Source organism: Lolium perenne, chromosome 2 (assembly GCF_019359855.2).
Source record: "Lolium perenne isolate Kyuss_39 chromosome 2, Kyuss_2.0, whole genome shotgun sequence".
Lineage (NCBI taxonomy): Eukaryota > Viridiplantae > Streptophyta > Magnoliopsida > Poales > Poaceae > Lolium > Lolium perenne.
Genome location: NC_067245.2, coordinates 107,977,806 through 107,995,446, shown reverse-complemented (window position 1 = coordinate 107,995,446; position 17,641 = coordinate 107,977,806). Strand labels below are relative to the sequence as shown.

The window sequence follows — 17,641 nt, the reverse complement described above, 5'->3', positions numbered from 1 at the left end:
ATTAAACAAGATCCAGATATAATGTTCATGCTCAACGCAGGTACATAATAACAGTTATTTAGGCTTAAAACTAATCCCGAAGGTAGATGTAGAGGAAGTGTGCCGACTGCGATCACATTGACCTTGGATCCGTTTCCAACGCGCATCGTCACTTCATCTTTCAGCAGTTGTCGTTTATTCTTTAGTTCCTGTTTCGAGTTACAAATATGAGCAACCGAACCAGTATCAAATACCCAGGTACTAGAACGAGAACTAGTGAGATAAACATCTATAACATGTATATCAGATATACCTTCTTTCTTCTTCTTGACAAGGCCGCTCTTCAGATCAGCCAGATACTTGGAGCAATTACGCTTCCAGTGTCCCTTCTCCTTGCAGTAATAGCACTCAGCATCAGGCTTAGGGCCGTTCTTAGGTTTCATAGGAGGCGTGGCAGCTTTCTTGCCACCCTTCTTGAATTTTCCCTTAGACTTGCCCTGTTTCTTGAAACTGGTGGTCTTGTTGACCATCAACACTTGGTGCTCTTTCTTGATCTCAATCTCAGCAGCTTTTAGCATGCCAAAGAGTTCAGGTAACTCCTTGTTCATGTTCTGCATATTGTAGTTCATCACAAAGTTCTTGTAACTTGGTGGCAGTGATTGAAGGACACGATTAATCCCCAGTCTGTTAGGAATCACTATTCCCAAGTCACTGAGTTTCTTCGCATGCCCGGTCATGGCGAGCATGTGCTCACTAACGGAGCTGCCTTCTTCCATCATACAAATCAAGAAATGTTTCGATGCTTCATAGCATTCCATCGCCGCATGAGTCTCGAATATAGCTTTCAGCTCATTCATCAACTCATGAGGATCATGGTGCTCAAAACGTTTTTGAAGATCGGATTCCGCATCGCACAGGATGGCACATCGAACTTGAGAGTACCGAGTTTTCCGAGTTGCGTAAACAGCCTTTTACTTCATCGGATTCATCTTCTGCAGGAGGGTCACCGAGCGGGGCATCACGCACAAAGGGCAGATTTCCGCCAGAGAGGACGAGCCTCACATGACGGAACCCGTCGGTGAAGGTGCTACCGGTGCTCTTAAGTTTCTCTTTCTCTAGGAACTGATTAAAATTGATTGAGGACGCCATCTCTACAACATATATTTGCAATAGTTTAGACTAAGTTTATGACAAATTTAGTTCAAATTTTAATTCAACATAATTAAAACCCTAGGTGAACTCCCACTCAAAACAATATCCCTCGCATTGTCTTAGTGATCACACGAACCAAATCCACCGCACCTAAACCCGATCATCACGAGAAAAGGTGTGATTTCAATGGCGAACACTCATAGTGTTCATCATATCAACCATATGATTCATGCTCTACCTTTCGGTATCACGTGTTCCGAGACCATGTCTGTACATGCTAGGCTCATCAAGGCCACCTTAGTATCCGCATGTGCAAAACTGTCTTGCACCCGTTGTATGTACTTATCGAATCTATCACACCCGATCATCACGAGATGCTTCGAAACGATAAGACTTAATAACGGTGCTACTAAGGATGAACACTTTATTATCTTGAGATTTTAGTGAGGGATCATCTTATAATGCTACCGTCACGATCTAAGCAAAATAAGATGCATAAAAAGGATTAACATCACATGCAGTTCATATGTGATATGATATGGCCCTTTTGTTCTTGTGCCTTTGATCTTCATCTCCAAAGCACGGATATGATCTCCATCATCTTCGGGCATGATCTCCATCATCGTCGGCGTAGCACCAAGGTCAATGGCACCGTCTTCATGTTTGTCCTCCATGTAGCAACTATTACAACTACTTTGAAATACTACTCAACATGAAATTTAAAGACAACCATAAGGCTCCTGCCGGTTGCCACAATACAATAATGATCATCTCATACATATTCATCATCACATTATGGCCATATCACATCACCAAACCCTGCAAAAACAAGTTAGACGCTCTCTAATTTGGTTTGCATATTTTACGTGGTTTAGGGTTTTCGATATAGATCTAATCTACCTACGAACATGAACCACAACGTTGATACTAATGTTGTCAATAGAAGAGTAAATTGAATCTTTACTATAGTAGGAGAGACAGACACCCGCAAAGCCTCTTATGCAATACAAGTTGCATGTCGAACGAGGAACAAGTCTCATGAACGCGGTCATGTAAAGTTAGTCCGAGCCGCTTCATCCCACTATGCCATAAAGATGCAAAGTACTCAAACTAAAGATAACAAGAGCATCAACGCCCACAAACCATTGTGTTCTACTCGTGCAACCATCTATGCATAGACACGGCTCTGATACCACTGTAGGATAACGTTGCATAGAAAACAAAAATTTTCCTACCGCGAACACGCAATCCAAGCCAAGATGCAATCTAGAAGACGGTGGCAACGAGGGGGTATCGAGTCTCACCCTTGAAGAGATTCCAAAGCCTACAAGAGGAGGCTCTTGTTGCTGCGGTAGACGATCACTTGCCGCTTGCAAAAGCGCGTAGAAGATCTTGATCACGATCGGTTCCGGCGCCACGAACGGGCAGCACCTCCGTACTCGGTCACACGTTCGGTTGTTGATGAAGACGACGTCCACCTCCCCGTTCCAGCGGGCAGCGGAAGTAGTAGCTCCTCTTGAATCCGACAGCACGACGGCGTGGTGTCGGTGGCGGTGTAGAAGTCCGGCGGAGCTTCGCTAAGCTACGCGGGCAATATGAAGTGGAGGAGCAAAGCTAGGGTTTGGGAGGGGGTGGCCGGCCACTCTATGGGGGGCGGCCAAGCTATGGTCTTGGGGGTGGCCGGCCCCCTCCCTTGGCCCCTCATTATATAGGTGGATCCCAAGTGTTGGTGTCCAAGTCTTCGAATAAGACCCGAAACCAAAACCTTCCATAGGAGGGGGAAACCTAGCCCAACTAGGACTCCCACCCAAAGGTGGGATTCCCACCTCCCATGTGGGGGGTGGCCGGCCCCCTATGGTGGAGTCCACTTGGGACTCCACCCCCACTAGGGCTGGCCGGCCATGGAGGTGGAGTCCCTTGTGGACTCCACCTTCCTTGGTGGTTTCTTCCGGACTTTTCTAGAACCTTCTAGAACCTTCCATAGAACCTTCCGCGACATTTTATTTCACATAAAATGACATCCTATATATGAATCTTATTCTCCGGACCATTCCGGAACTCCTCGTGATGTCCGGGATCTCATCCGGAACTCCGAACAAATATTCGAACTCCATTCCATAATTCAAGTGCTACCATTTCAACATCCAACTTTAAGTGTGTCACCCTACGGTTCGAGAACTATGCGGACATGGTTGAGTACTCACTCCGACCAATAACCAATAGCGGGATCTGGAGATCCATAATGGCTCCCACATATTCAACGATGACTTTAGTGATCGAATGAACCATACACATATATTACCAATTCCCTTTGTCTCGCGATATTTTACTTGTCCGAGGTTTGATCTTCGGTATCACTCTATACCTTGTTCAACCTCGTCTCTGACAAGTACTCTTTACTCAAATGCCGTGGTATGTGGTCTCTTATGAACTCATTCATATGCTTGCAAGACATTAGACGACATTCCACCGAGAGGGCCCAGAGTATATCTATCCGTCATCGGGATGGACAAATCCCACTGTTGATCCATATGCCTCAACTCATACTTTCCGGATACTTAATCCCACCTTTATAGCCACCCATTTACGCAGTGGTGTTTGGTGTAATCAAAGTACCTTTCCGGTATAAGTGATTTACATGATCTCATGGTCATAAGGACTAGGTAACTATGTATCGAAAGCTTATAGCAAATAACTTAATGACGAGATCTTATGCTACGCTTAATTGGGTGTGTCCATTATATCATTCACACAATGACATAACCTTGTTATTAATAACATCCAATGTTCATGATTATGAAACTAATCATCTATTAATCAACAAGCTAGTTTAAGAGGCATACTAGGGACTTCTTGTTTGTCTACATATCACACATGTACTAATGTTTCGGTTAATACAATTCTAGCATGATATATAAACATTTATCATAAACATAAAGATATAAATAATAACCACTTTATTATTGCCTCTAGGGCATATCTCCTTCAGGCGCCTCGGGTGACGCGGGCGCCGAGGGCGCCTCGGGCGTCGCGGGTGCGAGCGACGGGGGCGCCGCGGGCGACGGGGCGCCGTGGCCGCCGCGGGCGACGGGGACGCCGAGGACCGGGCGGGGCCGGCGCCGGGGTGGCCACCGCGGTCAGTCGTCGGCGCGCGGCCGCAGGAGGGCCAGCGGGCGCCGGGGGCGTCGTCGGAGGTGTCGCCATGAGTCCCTGCTGAAACGGAAAAACCAACTCGTCAAAGTACACGTGCCGGGAAGTGAGGACACGATGTGAGACCGGGTCGTAACAGCGGTAGCCCTTGGTGTTGGCGGGGTAGCCGAGAAACACACAAGGGAGAGAGCGCGACGCAAGCTTATGCGCGGCTGTGGCAGCAGTGTTAGGATAACACCGGCAGCCGAAGATGCGAAGGTCATCGTAGGCGGGTGGCGCACCGTAAAGGAGATGATGCGGCGTGTAGGACCAACGCACACGACACGGGCGGATGTTGACGAGGAGAGTCGCCGTGGCAAGGGCATCCGGCCAGAATCGCGGGGGCATGGAGGCATGGAACAGAAGGGTGCGGACGCAGTCGTTGAGAGTACGAAGCATCCGTTCGGCACGGCCGTTCTGTGAAGAAGTGTATGGACACGTGAGGCGGAAGATGGCGCCGTGGGTGGCGAGAAGGGAGCGAATGGTGATGTTGTCGAACTCCTTGCCGTCGTCGGTTTGTAAGGCGTGAATGGGGCGACCAAACTGAGTAGAGACGAAGGCGAAGAAAGCGGTGAGGGTGGTGGCAACATCTGACTTACGACGAAGTGGAAAAGTCCATACAAAATGCGAGTAATCATCAAGAATCACAAGATAATAATTATAACCAGAGTTACTCGGAACCGGCGAGGTCCAAACATCACTATGAATAAGTTGAAAAGGAAAAGACGCGACTGTGGAGGACGAACTAAACGGAAGGCGAACATGTTTGCCTAGGCGACATGCTTCACAAGAGTGGGCATCCATTTTATTACAAGTAAAGGAGAAGCCTTGCATTATTTGACGCGGAGTGGCGGAGCTAGGATGACCAAGACGGGCGTGCCAAAGGTCGACACCGGCGGAGAGGGCGAGTGGGCGGCCGGTGGTGGTGGAGGCCGCGCCAACGGGGTAGAGATCGCCGGGGCTGTCACATCGGTGGAGGAGCATCCGGGTACGACCATCCTTGACAGAGAAACCAAAAGCGTCAAATTCCACAGTCACAGGGTTATCACGACAGAAAGACTTAACAGAAACAAGATTTTTAATCAAGTCAGGAGAAACAAGAACATTGTGGAGAGAGAGAGAGGAGTGGAAGTGGAAGGAAAAGAGACAGAACTAGTGTGAGTAATAGGAAGAGCATGACCGTTGCCAACGATGATGCGAGAAGAAGTAGAAGCGGGTGTGGAAAATGAGAGGTTACCGGGGTGCGCAGCCATATGCGCGGAAGAGCCGGTGTCCATGAGCCAGTCGCCACCGCCACCATACGCCCCAGCAGAGGGGGCGCTCTGGAGGGCGGTCAGGAGCACGGGATCCCACGGGGTCGCGCCCGGGGGGCGGCGTAAGCCGGGGCAGGCTGGGGCGCCGCGTAGAACGCCTGGTGAGAGGCTGGACGCGGCCCCATGATACCCGGGTAGGGGCGCGCGGCACGGGCATGGAGTAGGCGTGAACAACCCCGGTCCACGGGTTGTGACCGGCAGTCCATGGCGGAGGGGCGGTGTACTGCGGGGGACGAGGCGCGGGAGCGGAGGCATTGGCGCCACCGTTGCCACCACCGTTGCCACCGCCACGGTGGCGACGGCCGCGGCGGCTACCGCCAGGAGGAGCCGGCTGCCCGGTCCAGGGGCCGGTCTGGCCGGCCTGGGCGCCGGCATGCCCAGTCCAGGGGCCGGTCTGGCCGGCCTGGTGACCGGACTGGCCGGTCCACGGTCCGGTCTGACCGGGCGGCAGGCCGGCGGCGGGGAAACCCGGCGGCGGACCCATGGGGCGAGGCGCGGGGGCGCGGGAGTCTGAGCACCGCGGGAGAAGCCAGCGGCGAAGGCTGTGTGGGCCGCCCGAGCCCGGAGATGCTTGAGGCGGCGCTCCTCGAGGCGCAGGTAGGCCACGGCCTGCTCGAAGGTGGGCGTGGTGAGAAGCGTGAGGTTGGAAGCGGCGTTGCTGAGATCCTCGCCGAGACCCGCCGGCAGGGTGGAGAGCATGATCTTGTCATCGATCGGGAACTCCAAGTCACGGAGCTCATCGGAGAGACTCTTCAGCTTGAGGGCGTAGTCATCGAGAGACAAGTCGTTCTGGTGGGTGCCGAAGAATTCCTGCTGGAGGAATGTGACCCGCTGGATTTTGTTGTCGGTGAAGAGGCCGGTGATCTTAGCCCGGACCGTGTGGGCGGAGTCGTCGCCGCGGACGACGGTGCGAAAGATGTCGTTGGAGACGGTCTGGTAGAACCAGCGGATGATGGTGGCGTCGATGGCGAGCCACTCGGGGTCATGCGGCATGGCGATGAGGTCGATGGTGCCGTCGACGTGATCAAGGAGATCATACTCGCGGAAGAGCAGCCCAAAGTACGTCTTCCACGGGAAGAAGTTGGCAACGGTGGTGGAGAGCTTCAGCGGCACGCGCTCGGCGATGGGGATGTCGCGGATGACGGCGAAGGAGGGGCCGGCGAAGGGGTTGCTGCTGCCGGAGCCGGAGGAGAAGCCGGAGCCGGAGGAGTCGAAGCGCTCCATGGCGGAAGCGGTGGTGGTGGTGAGGGCCGGCGGCGCCCTAGATGAGAAGGGCGGCGGCTCGGGTTGGGAGTGGTGGGGGCCGGCAGCGCCCTAGAGAGGAGGGGGCGGCGGCTAGGGTGGATGGAGGTGGTGGCCGGCGGCGCCCTGGGGAGGAGGAGGGGGCGGCGGCTAGGGTTGGGAGGGGGTGGCCGGCGGCGCCCCAAGGGAAGAGGAGGGCGGCGGCTAGGGCAGGACCCGAAGGGTCTCTGATACCATGTAGAAAGGTTATTGGAGATTGCACAGCACCAATAGGGCCGGCTGCTCATGTATATATAGGCGGACGCATGTACAATTACAGGTACAACCCTGAGAAAACACGGGGACCTACGCCTATACAATATGTTACTCAACACGTTGCTTAGCCAGTTCAGGCAGCGTATTGACGATCCGCTACTTCCTCTGCCAGATCCGTTGGTGGTTAGGAGGAGGTTGTTTCAGGTTGTGCGTCCCTTGGCGAGGCGTTGTCGACGGCTTGCGGCCAAGGGCACCGGTGTCTCCGCTGTCAAAGGGCACAACGTATTCTCATGCACAAGTTGGGGGTGTGCCGAGCCGAGGAGCAGCTCTTGGCCTCACAGCTTGAGGAGTATGCTGCGATCTTCGCCTCGCCATTGGGGCCTTTGCAAGTCTCCGCCATTGCGTCGCTGTTCGGCCTAGATTGCGGCGCCGGTGGCGACAACGAGCTTGTGGATGAGGCGGCTATTTAGCATGCTTTGCTGCTGTGGAGTTGGTGGGCCTGATCAATGGATGCTCATCTCAAATGTGTTAGTTTCGTAGTGTGGAAGGTGCGTGGTTTAAACTCCCGCGCACGTAGAACGGCGGCTAGGATTGCTGTGACGGATGCTAGAGTAGGATTGCTGTGACGGATGCTAGAGCGTCTGTGGTGTGCGTGTCAGAATCTAAGCTCGATGTTGTAACTCCATATGTCATAGTTGAGTGCTTTGGACCCGGCTTTGACGGGTTCGCGTACTTGCCTGCTCTTGGTTCTGCCGGGGGAGTGGTCGTGGCTTGGAAGTCTGAGGATGTCCGCGTTCTGGCTCAGCGGGTGGATCGTTTCTCCGTTTCCATCCAGCTGTGCGAACCATGAGGCGAGCCATGGTGGTTATCGGCTGTCTATGGGCCGAGCACAGCTCCTCTCAAGCCAGCCTTCCTCGACGAGCTGCGGCTGTTGCGCGTCGCTCTTGGAGGGCCGTGGGCAGTGGCCGGCGACTTCAACTTGATCTTGGAGGCTAGGGACAAGAACAATTCCCGCGTGAATCGTCATTCTATGGCTGCATTTCGCCGCGTCGTCAATGACTTGGAGCTTAAGGAACCCACCTCCTTGGGCGACGTTTTACGTGGAGCAACGAGCGCGATTCCCCCACTTTGGAGAGGATCGATCGGTGGTTTTGTTTAGTGGAGTGGGACACCATGCACCCTTCGGCCTCTCTCTCTGCGATGTCCTCCTCCCTGTCGGATCATGCACCGTTGCTCTTGCGTTCCGTGGTGGATATCCCTGGTGGTAGGCGCTTCAGGTTCGACAGCTATTGGGTCAAGCTCCAGGGCTTCCAGGACGTTGTCGCGGCCTCGTGGGGTCGCGTAGTTTCGCCGCGACTGGATGCGCTTGAACGGCTTGACATTAAGCTGCGCCGGGTGGCGCGGGACTTACAGTGTTGGAGAGTGCTATGTGTCAGAAATATTCGTGACTAGCTGTTGGTGGCCAACGAGGTCATCCTGCAGCTCGACAAAGCCCAGGAACTTCAGCATCTCGGTCGGTTGGAGCTCTCCCTCCGGCGTGGGCTCAAACAGCGTGTGATGGGGTTGGCATCCTTGGAGAGGACCATTGCCATCGCGCGGGTGGAGGGTGTCAAGGATGTCGGTGCTTCGACGCAGTTCTTCCGTATCCAGGCCTCCAAGCGCCGGCGTCGCAACCATATCGATATGCTCCGTGACGGTGAGCGGGGCGAAGTTGATCAATCCGAGAAGGAAGCGCTGGCCACGGCGTTCTATGAGGATCTGTTGGGCCAGCCGCAGCCCAGGGAGCATGACTTGTCCTTACCAGCCATTGGATTGCACCCCGTTGATCTGTCGAGCATGGACGCGCCCTTCTCTGCCGACGAGATCTGGTGGGCGGTCAAGGCAATGCCGTCTAATAAGTCTACGGGCCCCGATGGGCTAACCTGGGAATTCTTCCGCGCCTGTTGGGCAGTTATCAAGGCGGATGTCATCGGTGCAGTGCAGGTGGAATTTGGCGTCGCAGCTCGCTCTCTCCACCGGCTAAATTCGACGTTCATCACGCTGAAGCCCAAGGCCGAGGACGCTGCTGACATCAGGCAGTTTCAGCCAATTAGTCTGGTGCATAGTTTCGCGAAGCTTGTCACCAAGATCATGGCGTTGCGTCTAGCTTCGTGGATGGGGGAGCTCGTTAGCGCAAATCAAAGCGCGATCATTTGGGGCAGGTGTATCCAAGACAACTTCGTCTTGGTGCATCAGTCTGCGTGGCTGCTCCATCGTAAGAAGGTCCCGGCCTTGCTGCTAAAATTGGACGTGGCACGCACGTTCAATAGCGTGTCTTGGCCTTTTCTCCTCAGCGTCCTGCGCCAGCGAGGTTTTGGACACCGGTGGATCAGTTGGTTGATCCTGCTGCTGAGTTCGGCGAGCACGCAGGTCCTTGTCAACGGGTGCGCTGGATCGGCATTCAGACATGGCCGCGGCTTGCGCCAGGGTGATCCGTTATCCCCGCTGTTGTTTGTGCTGCTCATGGACGTGCTTGATGCCATGTTCCGTGCAGCGGAGAGGGTTGGAGTGCTGGTAGACCTCGCGGTGGACGGCCTGAAGCACCGTGTCTTGCTGTACGCGGATGACATTGTGGTATTTGCTAGGCCAGAGGAGGCTGAGCTGGTCGCGGTCCGTGAGATCCTTGCGTGTTTTGGGGCAGCGTCTGGACTTTATGTCAACTTTCTCAAGAGCTCGGCCGCCCCGATCCGTTGCAATGATGATCTAAGGCATGCCGTCACTTCTTTCGTGGGATGTCAGTTCAAGGACCTGCCACAAAAGTATCTGGGCCTCCCGTTGTCCCTTCGCAAGCCCTCTAAGGCTCAGCTTCAGCCTATCTTGGACAAGCTGGCGAATAAACTCGCTTTCTGGAAGGCTCGCTTAATGTCGCGGGACGACCGTGTTGCTTATGTGAGGGTGCTCATGGCAGCCTCTGTTGTTTACCAGCTCATGGCGCTCGACGTGGAGCCTTGGTTCTTGCAGGCTGTGGATAAGTTGCGCCGAGGTTTTCTTTGGGCAGGGAAGAACGAGGCCCATGGTCGAAACTGTCTCGTCGCATGGGTTACGGTTTGTGTGCCCAAGCATTTGGGTTGGTTGGGGTTTCCTAATCTCCGCTGGATGCACGCGGCGTTGCGGGCTCGTTGGATGTGGCTGCAACGAACAGATTCTTCCAAGTCATGGGCGGGATTTCGGTTTGCTGTTCGACCGGATGCGCTCGCGTTATTCAATGCGTCAGTTACCATCTCTGTCGGCACTGGCGATCGGCTGCTATTTTGGGAGGATCCGTGGATCAATGGCCTGTCCGCGGCGGCCATTGCACCGGTAGTGCTTAAGCTCATTAGGCCGGGCATCGTCAAGACTCGCACGGTCGACGACGTTCTTCGACTGAATGCCCGGGCTTTGGAAATCGTTGGGGGCCTGTCCGTCCAGGTTGTGTTGCAATACCTTCGGCTATGGCAAGCGGTGGCCGCGGTGCCCATGCATGGCGGTGAAGACTCGTTCCGCTGGAAGTGGACAGACGATGGTCGCTTCACGACTCGATTAGCGTACCGTGTTTTCTTCCATGGAACCACAACCCTCCCCGGAGCCAAGCATGTGTGGAATTCATTCGCGCCTTTCAAATTCCGCTTCCATGCATGGCTATCGCTCAGGGGAAGATGCTGGACGACTGACAGGCGCCTGCGGCGCGGCCTCCCGTCGCACGTCCTCTGTCCGTTGGTTCAGGCCGAGACGGCAAATCATCTCGCCGTGCAGTGCTTCTTCGCCCGGGCTGTATGGGATGGTTTTGCTCGGCGCTCTCGGGTGGCTATCCCGTTGCCAGGCCCGGATAGTGAGCTCTCCTTCTGGTGGCCTCACTCGGCCGATCGTCTGTCTCGCAAGGATGCTAGAGTCCTCAACGCTGTCATGCTTCTCTTGAGATGCTTCTGGGTTGAGCGGAATGCTAGGGTTTTTGAGGGCACGGCTTCCACCGTTGGTCAGGTCCTCGAGGCGGCGCTTCAGGATTGGCGATTATGGTGTGCTGGTAGGGGTGGGTCTGGTAGAGGTGTTGTATAAGGGCTCGGCCATCTTAGGTGGTCGTTGGTGGGCGGGGTTTTGCCCGCGTCGTCAGTTGTATTGTACCCTTCTATCTAAATGAAATGACACGCAAATCTCCTGCGAGTTCTCGAAAAAAAAAGTGTCTGGTAGTGACTTTCCCTTCAATCTCCTTTCGACATGTTAGACGTTTTCTCAACGAGGCGGCACACATTCTTGCTAAAACTTGTGATGTTTTTAGCTTAGGCTTTATTTATGATTTTGCTCCCAATTGTATTGGGAAGACTCTTTTGTATTGATGCTTTCTGATCGATAAAGTGCCATGTTCTAAAAAAAAAAGTAGTCGGCGCCCTCGTCCTGTCGTTGGGCAAACATGAACCAACACCATCCTTGTCCCGTTGCCGCCTCTCTCCCATGCCTAAGAGCATGTCTAACAGTGAATGTAAACAAGCCAACCCGTAAAATGCGAGTACAGGGCACTGAAAATGTCTTTTACGGACTGAAAACTCCCGGCGCACAGCAGTACCAGTATGGGTTACTGATACTGCTGTGCGCAACCACCAAACTGGAAACTTAAAACAGAAATTGAGCACAACGATATACACAATCACGATGAATACAGTCAAATTTGATGCATAATTCATAGTTTTACGTCGGCTTCATCATCCTCCTCGGCCTCTTCATCGGGAATCTCCTCGATGTGGACCGGTTCGTCGAACGGAGGGATGCAATTATCAACGACCACGACGGAACCGTTGAGGACGTTCATGAATTCCTCCGTGGGCGCATCCCCGACTGCCCTTTCGGCGTCGGCGGAGGTCATGGGCGGCGGAGACGGAGCGACGGGAGGAGGGGCCGCGGTCTTGGACGGCAGGGCGACGAGGCCGACAAGGGCCACGGCTTCTTCGCCTTGACCAGCGGAGCTGCCCTCGGCCCCGCGGACTTTGGTTTGGTGTAGGTTGTGTGGCCCTTCGCCGGCACGGCGAGGGTCGCTGCCGGGGCTACCGGGGTGCCCGCTGGTGCTCGGGACAAGGTGTTGATGCTCCCCCGCTTCCTCTTCGCCGACATGGTGTCGGAGATCATGCCTCGCCCGTGTTTGGCGTGGTGGCGGAGATGGAAGCAGCGGTCACAGGGACGTCGAACACCATCGACGCCGGTGGTGCGACGTGAGCGATCGGCGCGGTCTGGCTGTGGTCCATGGCAACGAGATCCGGCCGCGTTGACGCCGGAGAGGGTTGGTGCGTGCAGATCGGGGCGACATCGGCGGAGGCGGGAGGTGGGAAGGGTGAAATTCCCTCGTGCGCTAGGGTGGGGAGTAGTTCAGGTCGCGTCTAGTTCTGCCTCCTATCCGGAACAAGTACAGACTCGCGAGGCGAACTGGGCCGGAACTGGGAAAAAAAATTACGAGCCAGTCATTTTACGTGTACTACTAAATAGCGTTTACATGTTGAAATCCCCTTAACCACGGTTATTATACGGGTTTAGCCCTTTTACAGTGCTAGACATGCTCTAACAATAAAATAGAACGTACTCCATTCTGTCTCAGTTTACTAGTCTTCCTCATATCTAGATTATCAATTTAACCGATATAATTTAAATTATATAATAAAAAAATTATTATTAGAGTATAGAATATCTAAACTTCTAATGATATAATTTTTATAACTAACTTGATCAAATTTGCGAGGAGGGAGTACGTGGGCATCCGAGCGCCACCACTCCCAGCCTCTCGCCGCCGCCGCCACTCCAGCCTCTCGCCGCCGCCGCCGCCGCCGCCGCCACTCCCAGACTCTTGGGTCTTGCCCCCACTCCTGCGTCCACAACGCGAAGCCTCCAGGTCGGACTTGCCCCTCGTCTTGGAGCAGATTCATCCCCGCGCCAGGATCAGCCGGACGGGCAGCTGCTGTTCCTCGTGTCACCTGCCACCAGTCAGTGCTCTGCCCCGCCTTTGCTTTGAGAGAATTCGGAGAAGCAAATAGAGGGTAACTCCGAATTCTTGCAGAAATAAAAGTTCAATTCAGTTTGTTCATGAGTCCAATTTTTGATCAGATTCCGATTCGAATTGCTGTGCGTCACCTAATCAAATTAGGACTCAGGTCTTCGGCCACCCTATAAGTAGCGCATAAACCAGGCCTCTGTGCCATCTAACAAAAGTTGCGTGGCCCACGATTCAAACTGGTATGCTGCGTCTGTTTGGCGCCGTCCATGCTCGGAACGCAAACCTGGGCGCGATCAATCGTGCGCATGTGGTGTTGCTGCCCAAGGCTGATGGTATCCTTGCACCTAGGTCCTTCAGACCTGTCTCGCTGCGAAACTCCTCCATCAAGACGGTTTGCAAGGCTCTTACCAGTAGGCTCCAAGCTCAGATTGGATCGCTTGTGGATGAAAATCAGTCGGGTTTTCTGTCCGGAAGAAGCATCTCTGAAAACTTTGTTTTTGCTACGGAGCTGGTCCAGTGCTGCTTCAAGCGTTTTGCTCCCTCTCTGGTCCTCAAGCTGGATTTCTCTAAGGCTTTCGATTCAATTGATTGGAAGAGTCTCCGCGCGATTATGTTGGCGCGTGGTTTTTCCCCAGTCTGGTGTGATTGGATGGACATGATCCTGGCCACCTCCAAGTCTGCTATTTTGCTAAATGGTGTCCCCGGGCCATGGATTGACTGCAAGCGAGGCCTAAGGCAGGGCGACCCGCTATCTCCATACCTTTTCTTGCTGGTTGCGGATGTGCTGCAGCAGCTTATCCGGCAGGACCCACTCTTATGCCACCCAATCGTTGATGGTGCTCCCTGTCAGGTTCTACAGTATGCCGACGACACTCTCATCATTATGCGTGCTAACCTGCCTGCTGCGGTGCGGCTCAAGGAGCTGCTGGATCAGTTTGCGGATGCGACTGGTTTGACGATCAACTTCCACAAAAGCACCCTGGTCCCTATGCATGTCCCTGAGGCTGCTTTGTTGGAGATCCAAGCTGCTCTCGGCTGTCGGGTCGAAGGTTTTCCTCAGACTTATCTTGGCTTGCCCCTGTCCTGCGAAAAGCTCACCATGCTCCACTTCGCGCCTTTGATTGCCAAAGTAGACAAGTACCTATCCGGTTGGTGTGCTCTGCTGCTCTCTAGTGGTGGGCGGGTGGTGCTGCTCAACGCCGTGCTCGATGCCCTCCCCACCTTTGCCATGGGGCCCTCGACCTGCCGCCCGCCTTGCTCTGCGCCATTGACGCGCTCCGCCGGGCTTTCCTCTGGAACGTGCCGGGGCGCGCGACCGGTGCCAAATGCCTCGTCGCCTGGGACGCGGTGTGCCGCCCCAAGAGGGAAGGTGGCCTTGGGATCAAGTGCCTCGCCACGAAGAATGAGTGCCTACAGCTCAAGCTTGTGCACCGTCTTCACTCCGATGTCCTCGCCCCGTGGCCCCGCTGGGCTTGGAGTGCGGCTGCTGGCCACGTTGTTCCCGGCCAGCATTGGAAGCACCTCCAGGCGCTCATGCCCCTATACCGGAGCATCTCGGTGGCCAAGGTGGGAGACGGGCAGCGGGTGCTGTTCTGGTTGGACAACTGGATCGGTGGGGAGGCCATTGGCAGCCGGTGGCCCATCCTCCTCTCGCATGCTCTGCGTCGTGGCGCCACAGTCAGCTCCGTGATCGCCGTTGGCGTTCGTCAGTCACTGGTCCCGAGGCTGACCGCTGCTGCCGAGCGCCTGCTTCCGGCCCTCCTCGCCCTGGTGGGTGAGGTCGCGCTCTCGGAGGCGACCGACACGCGCGAGCTGGTGCGCTGCCGCAAGAGGGCTGGTGGCCTGGATGCCTCGGCGTTGTACCGGCTGCGCACCTGGGGCGGCGTCGACGACCCGGCCCACGACTTTGTGTGGAAGAACTTTGCGCCCTCCAAGGTGCGGTTCTTCGCCTGGTTGCTGTCCAAAGGCCGGGTGCAGTCACGGGCGTCGCTGCTGCACAAGAACATCCTGGCGTTCGCTGAAGCCGGCTGCCCCGTTTGCCATGCTCCTCTGGAGACGGCGAACCACATCTTCTTCGAGTGCCCCTTCGCGCGCCGCTTCTGGGGTGCTGTGGGCTTTCAGTTCCCCGACGCTGCTGATGTCAAGCTCCTCCACGGGTACGCCGCTCATGCTGCGGTGCCTCCGGACTCTGCCTCGACGTTCACCCTGCTGTGCTTGTGGAACCTGTGGAAACATAGGAATGCCGTCGTCTTCCGTGAGCAGCAACCCTGCCTCCCGCTGCTGCTACATCTCTGTCGGAGTGAGGCTCGTTTCTGGCGAGCTAGACTACCTGGAGATCAAGAACTCGCCGAGGCAGCTTGGCTTGGCTGCCTAACAGAGAACATCGCCTCTATCTGATGTACTCTTTCCCCTGTACCTCCTTCGTCTGAAAAAAAACTCCCCTGTACTAACTCTTATGGCCTTGGGGCCAAGCAATATATACAAAAATTCAGGTGGGGACTTTGTCCCCCCCCCCCCCCCCCCCCGGTGACCATCAAAAAAAAAATAGTTGCAGCTTTCCAATTGTCTGCAAAAACAAGTCATCTTCAGAAAAGTCAGCGAGTTCGGTGAAGCCACGGTGAAGCGATTCATCTTCTATGATTCCTCCAATGGAGGGATGTTGCAAAGCCACAGTGAAGCGATTTCTGAACCTGTCTGTACAACCGAGAAATCTGCCCGCTCTACTCTTCCGGGCTTTACCTAAGCTGATTTGTCTCCCTCCTAATTTACACAAGAAATTCAGCATTGATCCAGCACTGATGGAGGATATATTACCAGAGCTGCCACATGACATACTTATGGATATATTTGCCCTTTTGGAGATCCCTGATCTTGCACGTGCTGGCTCTGTCTGCCCCTCCTGGTGCTCCGCATATACCAGTCTATGCAACCTTGGGCAGTACAAACAGTCCCAAACGCCGTGCCTGCTGTACACCTGTGAGAGCGATGCACGCCTCTACAGCCTTGTGGAGAAGAGGTCATACAAGTTAACTCTCTCGGGGCCGCCTATCCACAGTAGATATCTGATTGGGTCCTCAAATGGCTGGCTGGTTACTGCTGATGATAGGTCTGAGATGCACCTTCTCAATCCTATTACCATGGAACAGATTGCTCTTCCATCCGTGATCACCCTCCAGTCGGTAGCACCCATTCTCGATGAAACGGGTGCCGTGTACAAGTATAATTTCTGGAATCGTGCCACACGCCCACCTAGGACCTTTGCTCTTGATGAACTACGGAGGTACCTCCACCGCAAGGCATTTGTATTTTATGATACATCTGCAAAACGTTATATCGTGGTGCTCATCCACAGTCCACGTGGCCAGCTTTCATTTGCTTGGTTAGGGGATAGCAAGTGGACCTGTCTGCCACCAGATAGATATTTTCATGACTGTGTCTACAAGGATGATCTTTTATATGCTGTGGCTGGACAAGGATAAATTTTTGCCTTTAATCTCAGAGGCCATATTGTCACAGAAAAGTTAATTGTGGACATAGCAAAAGATTATATTTGTGAAAATATTTACATTGTTCAGGCTCCTTGTGGTGATCTGCTGCAAGTTTGGAGATTGGAAGCTGAAAATGGGTATGGTGGAAATGTGGACGACGCAGCCTATGAAAAACATACTGTGAAGATCGATATATTTAAAGTTGACACTACAGCTGAAAAGCTCTTGAAATTAACTAGCTTGGATGATCATGTCTTGGTTCTTGGCTTAGCTAATCACTTTGTCTCAGTGCTGAAGAATATCCACAGTTGAAGGCAAATTGTGTCTACTTTACAGATGATAATGAGATGTATCTTTTTGGTCACAAGAATAACCGTCGTGATATTGGAGTGTTTGACTTGGAAAATAACAGTAGAAAGGAACTTGTATCTCCTCAGCTTTGGTCCAACTGGCCTCCTCCCATATGGGTAACACCCGCACTTACTGAATTGTGGCCAACAAAAGTTCCACCGTACCCGACACCAGCTTCGAGTTTACAATTTTGTTACCCATCGTTCCTGCGAGCCGCTTACATTTTCTTTTGTATTACTATTATATCAGCCTACCTGAGAAGTTGGTGCTCTAAATTGTGAATCTGTTTTCTTCTGCTTGAATAATATGACACAACGGGGTTGTTTTGCCCTTATTTTGTAATCTTATAAATTTATAATCTTTTTGGTGTTGTTGTTAACAATAAATCTCTGTATACTAATTGCTTACAGTACGTGTAGAACTGTAGATTATTGTCTTGTATTCTCAAGACATCTAGTAATTTTGCACAAGTAAAACATACATGCTGGGCAAGTTGACATTTCATCGAGAGAGTTAATGGCATTTTTTAGTTAAATTTTGTAGTGCCATCTGACATAGGCATCCCCAATGGGCCTGCCGAAGAAGGTACCCGGGGTTTACTGGAGGCCCACGACCCGAAGTTTTACATAGTTTGGAAAGATAGAATTGTATTAGGAATATCGACTTGTAATTATTACGGGACG

The 17,641-nt window shown here is 53.5% G+C and overlaps 2 protein-coding genes across 2 annotated transcripts; both read left to right on the top strand.

Annotated features, from left to right (window-relative positions):
* Positions 1-8,330: 8,330 nt before the first annotated feature.
* LOC139835566 (uncharacterized) lies at positions 8,331-12,138 on the top strand. Its single transcript, XM_071825428.1, has 3 exons — positions 8,331-8,471; positions 8,583-11,195; positions 11,827-12,138. Exons 1-3 carry the CDS (start codon positions 8,331-8,333, stop codon positions 12,136-12,138), a joined length of 3,066 nt encoding a protein of 1,021 aa, XP_071681529.1.
* A 3,541-nt stretch (positions 12,139-15,679) lies between these two features.
* LOC127330233 (putative F-box protein At4g22180) lies at positions 15,680-17,219 on the top strand. Its single transcript, XM_051356515.2, has one exon. It carries the CDS (start codon positions 15,756-15,758, stop codon positions 16,596-16,598), a length of 843 nt encoding a protein of 280 aa, XP_051212475.1. The 5' UTR covers positions 15,680-15,755; the 3' UTR covers positions 16,599-17,219.
* The last annotated feature ends 422 nt before the right edge of the window (positions 17,220-17,641 follow it).

Coding starts and splice junctions, on each gene's coding strand:
- LOC139835566 (XM_071825428.1), top strand. CDS start 8,331: ATGTCCTCCTCCCTGTCGGATCATGCACCGTTGCTCTTGCGTTCCGTG. Junction 8,472..8,582: donor TCGCGGCCTCGTGGGGTCGC/GTAGTTTCGCCG, acceptor ATTCGTGACTAG/CTGTTGGTGGCCAACGAGGT. Junction 11,196..11,826: donor GTGGGTCTGGTAGAGGTGTT/GTATAAGGGCTC, acceptor CATAATTCATAG/TTTTACGTCGGCTTCATCAT.
- LOC127330233 (XM_051356515.2), top strand. CDS start 15,756: ATGATTCCTCCAATGGAGGGATGTTGCAAAGCCACAGTGAAGCGATTT.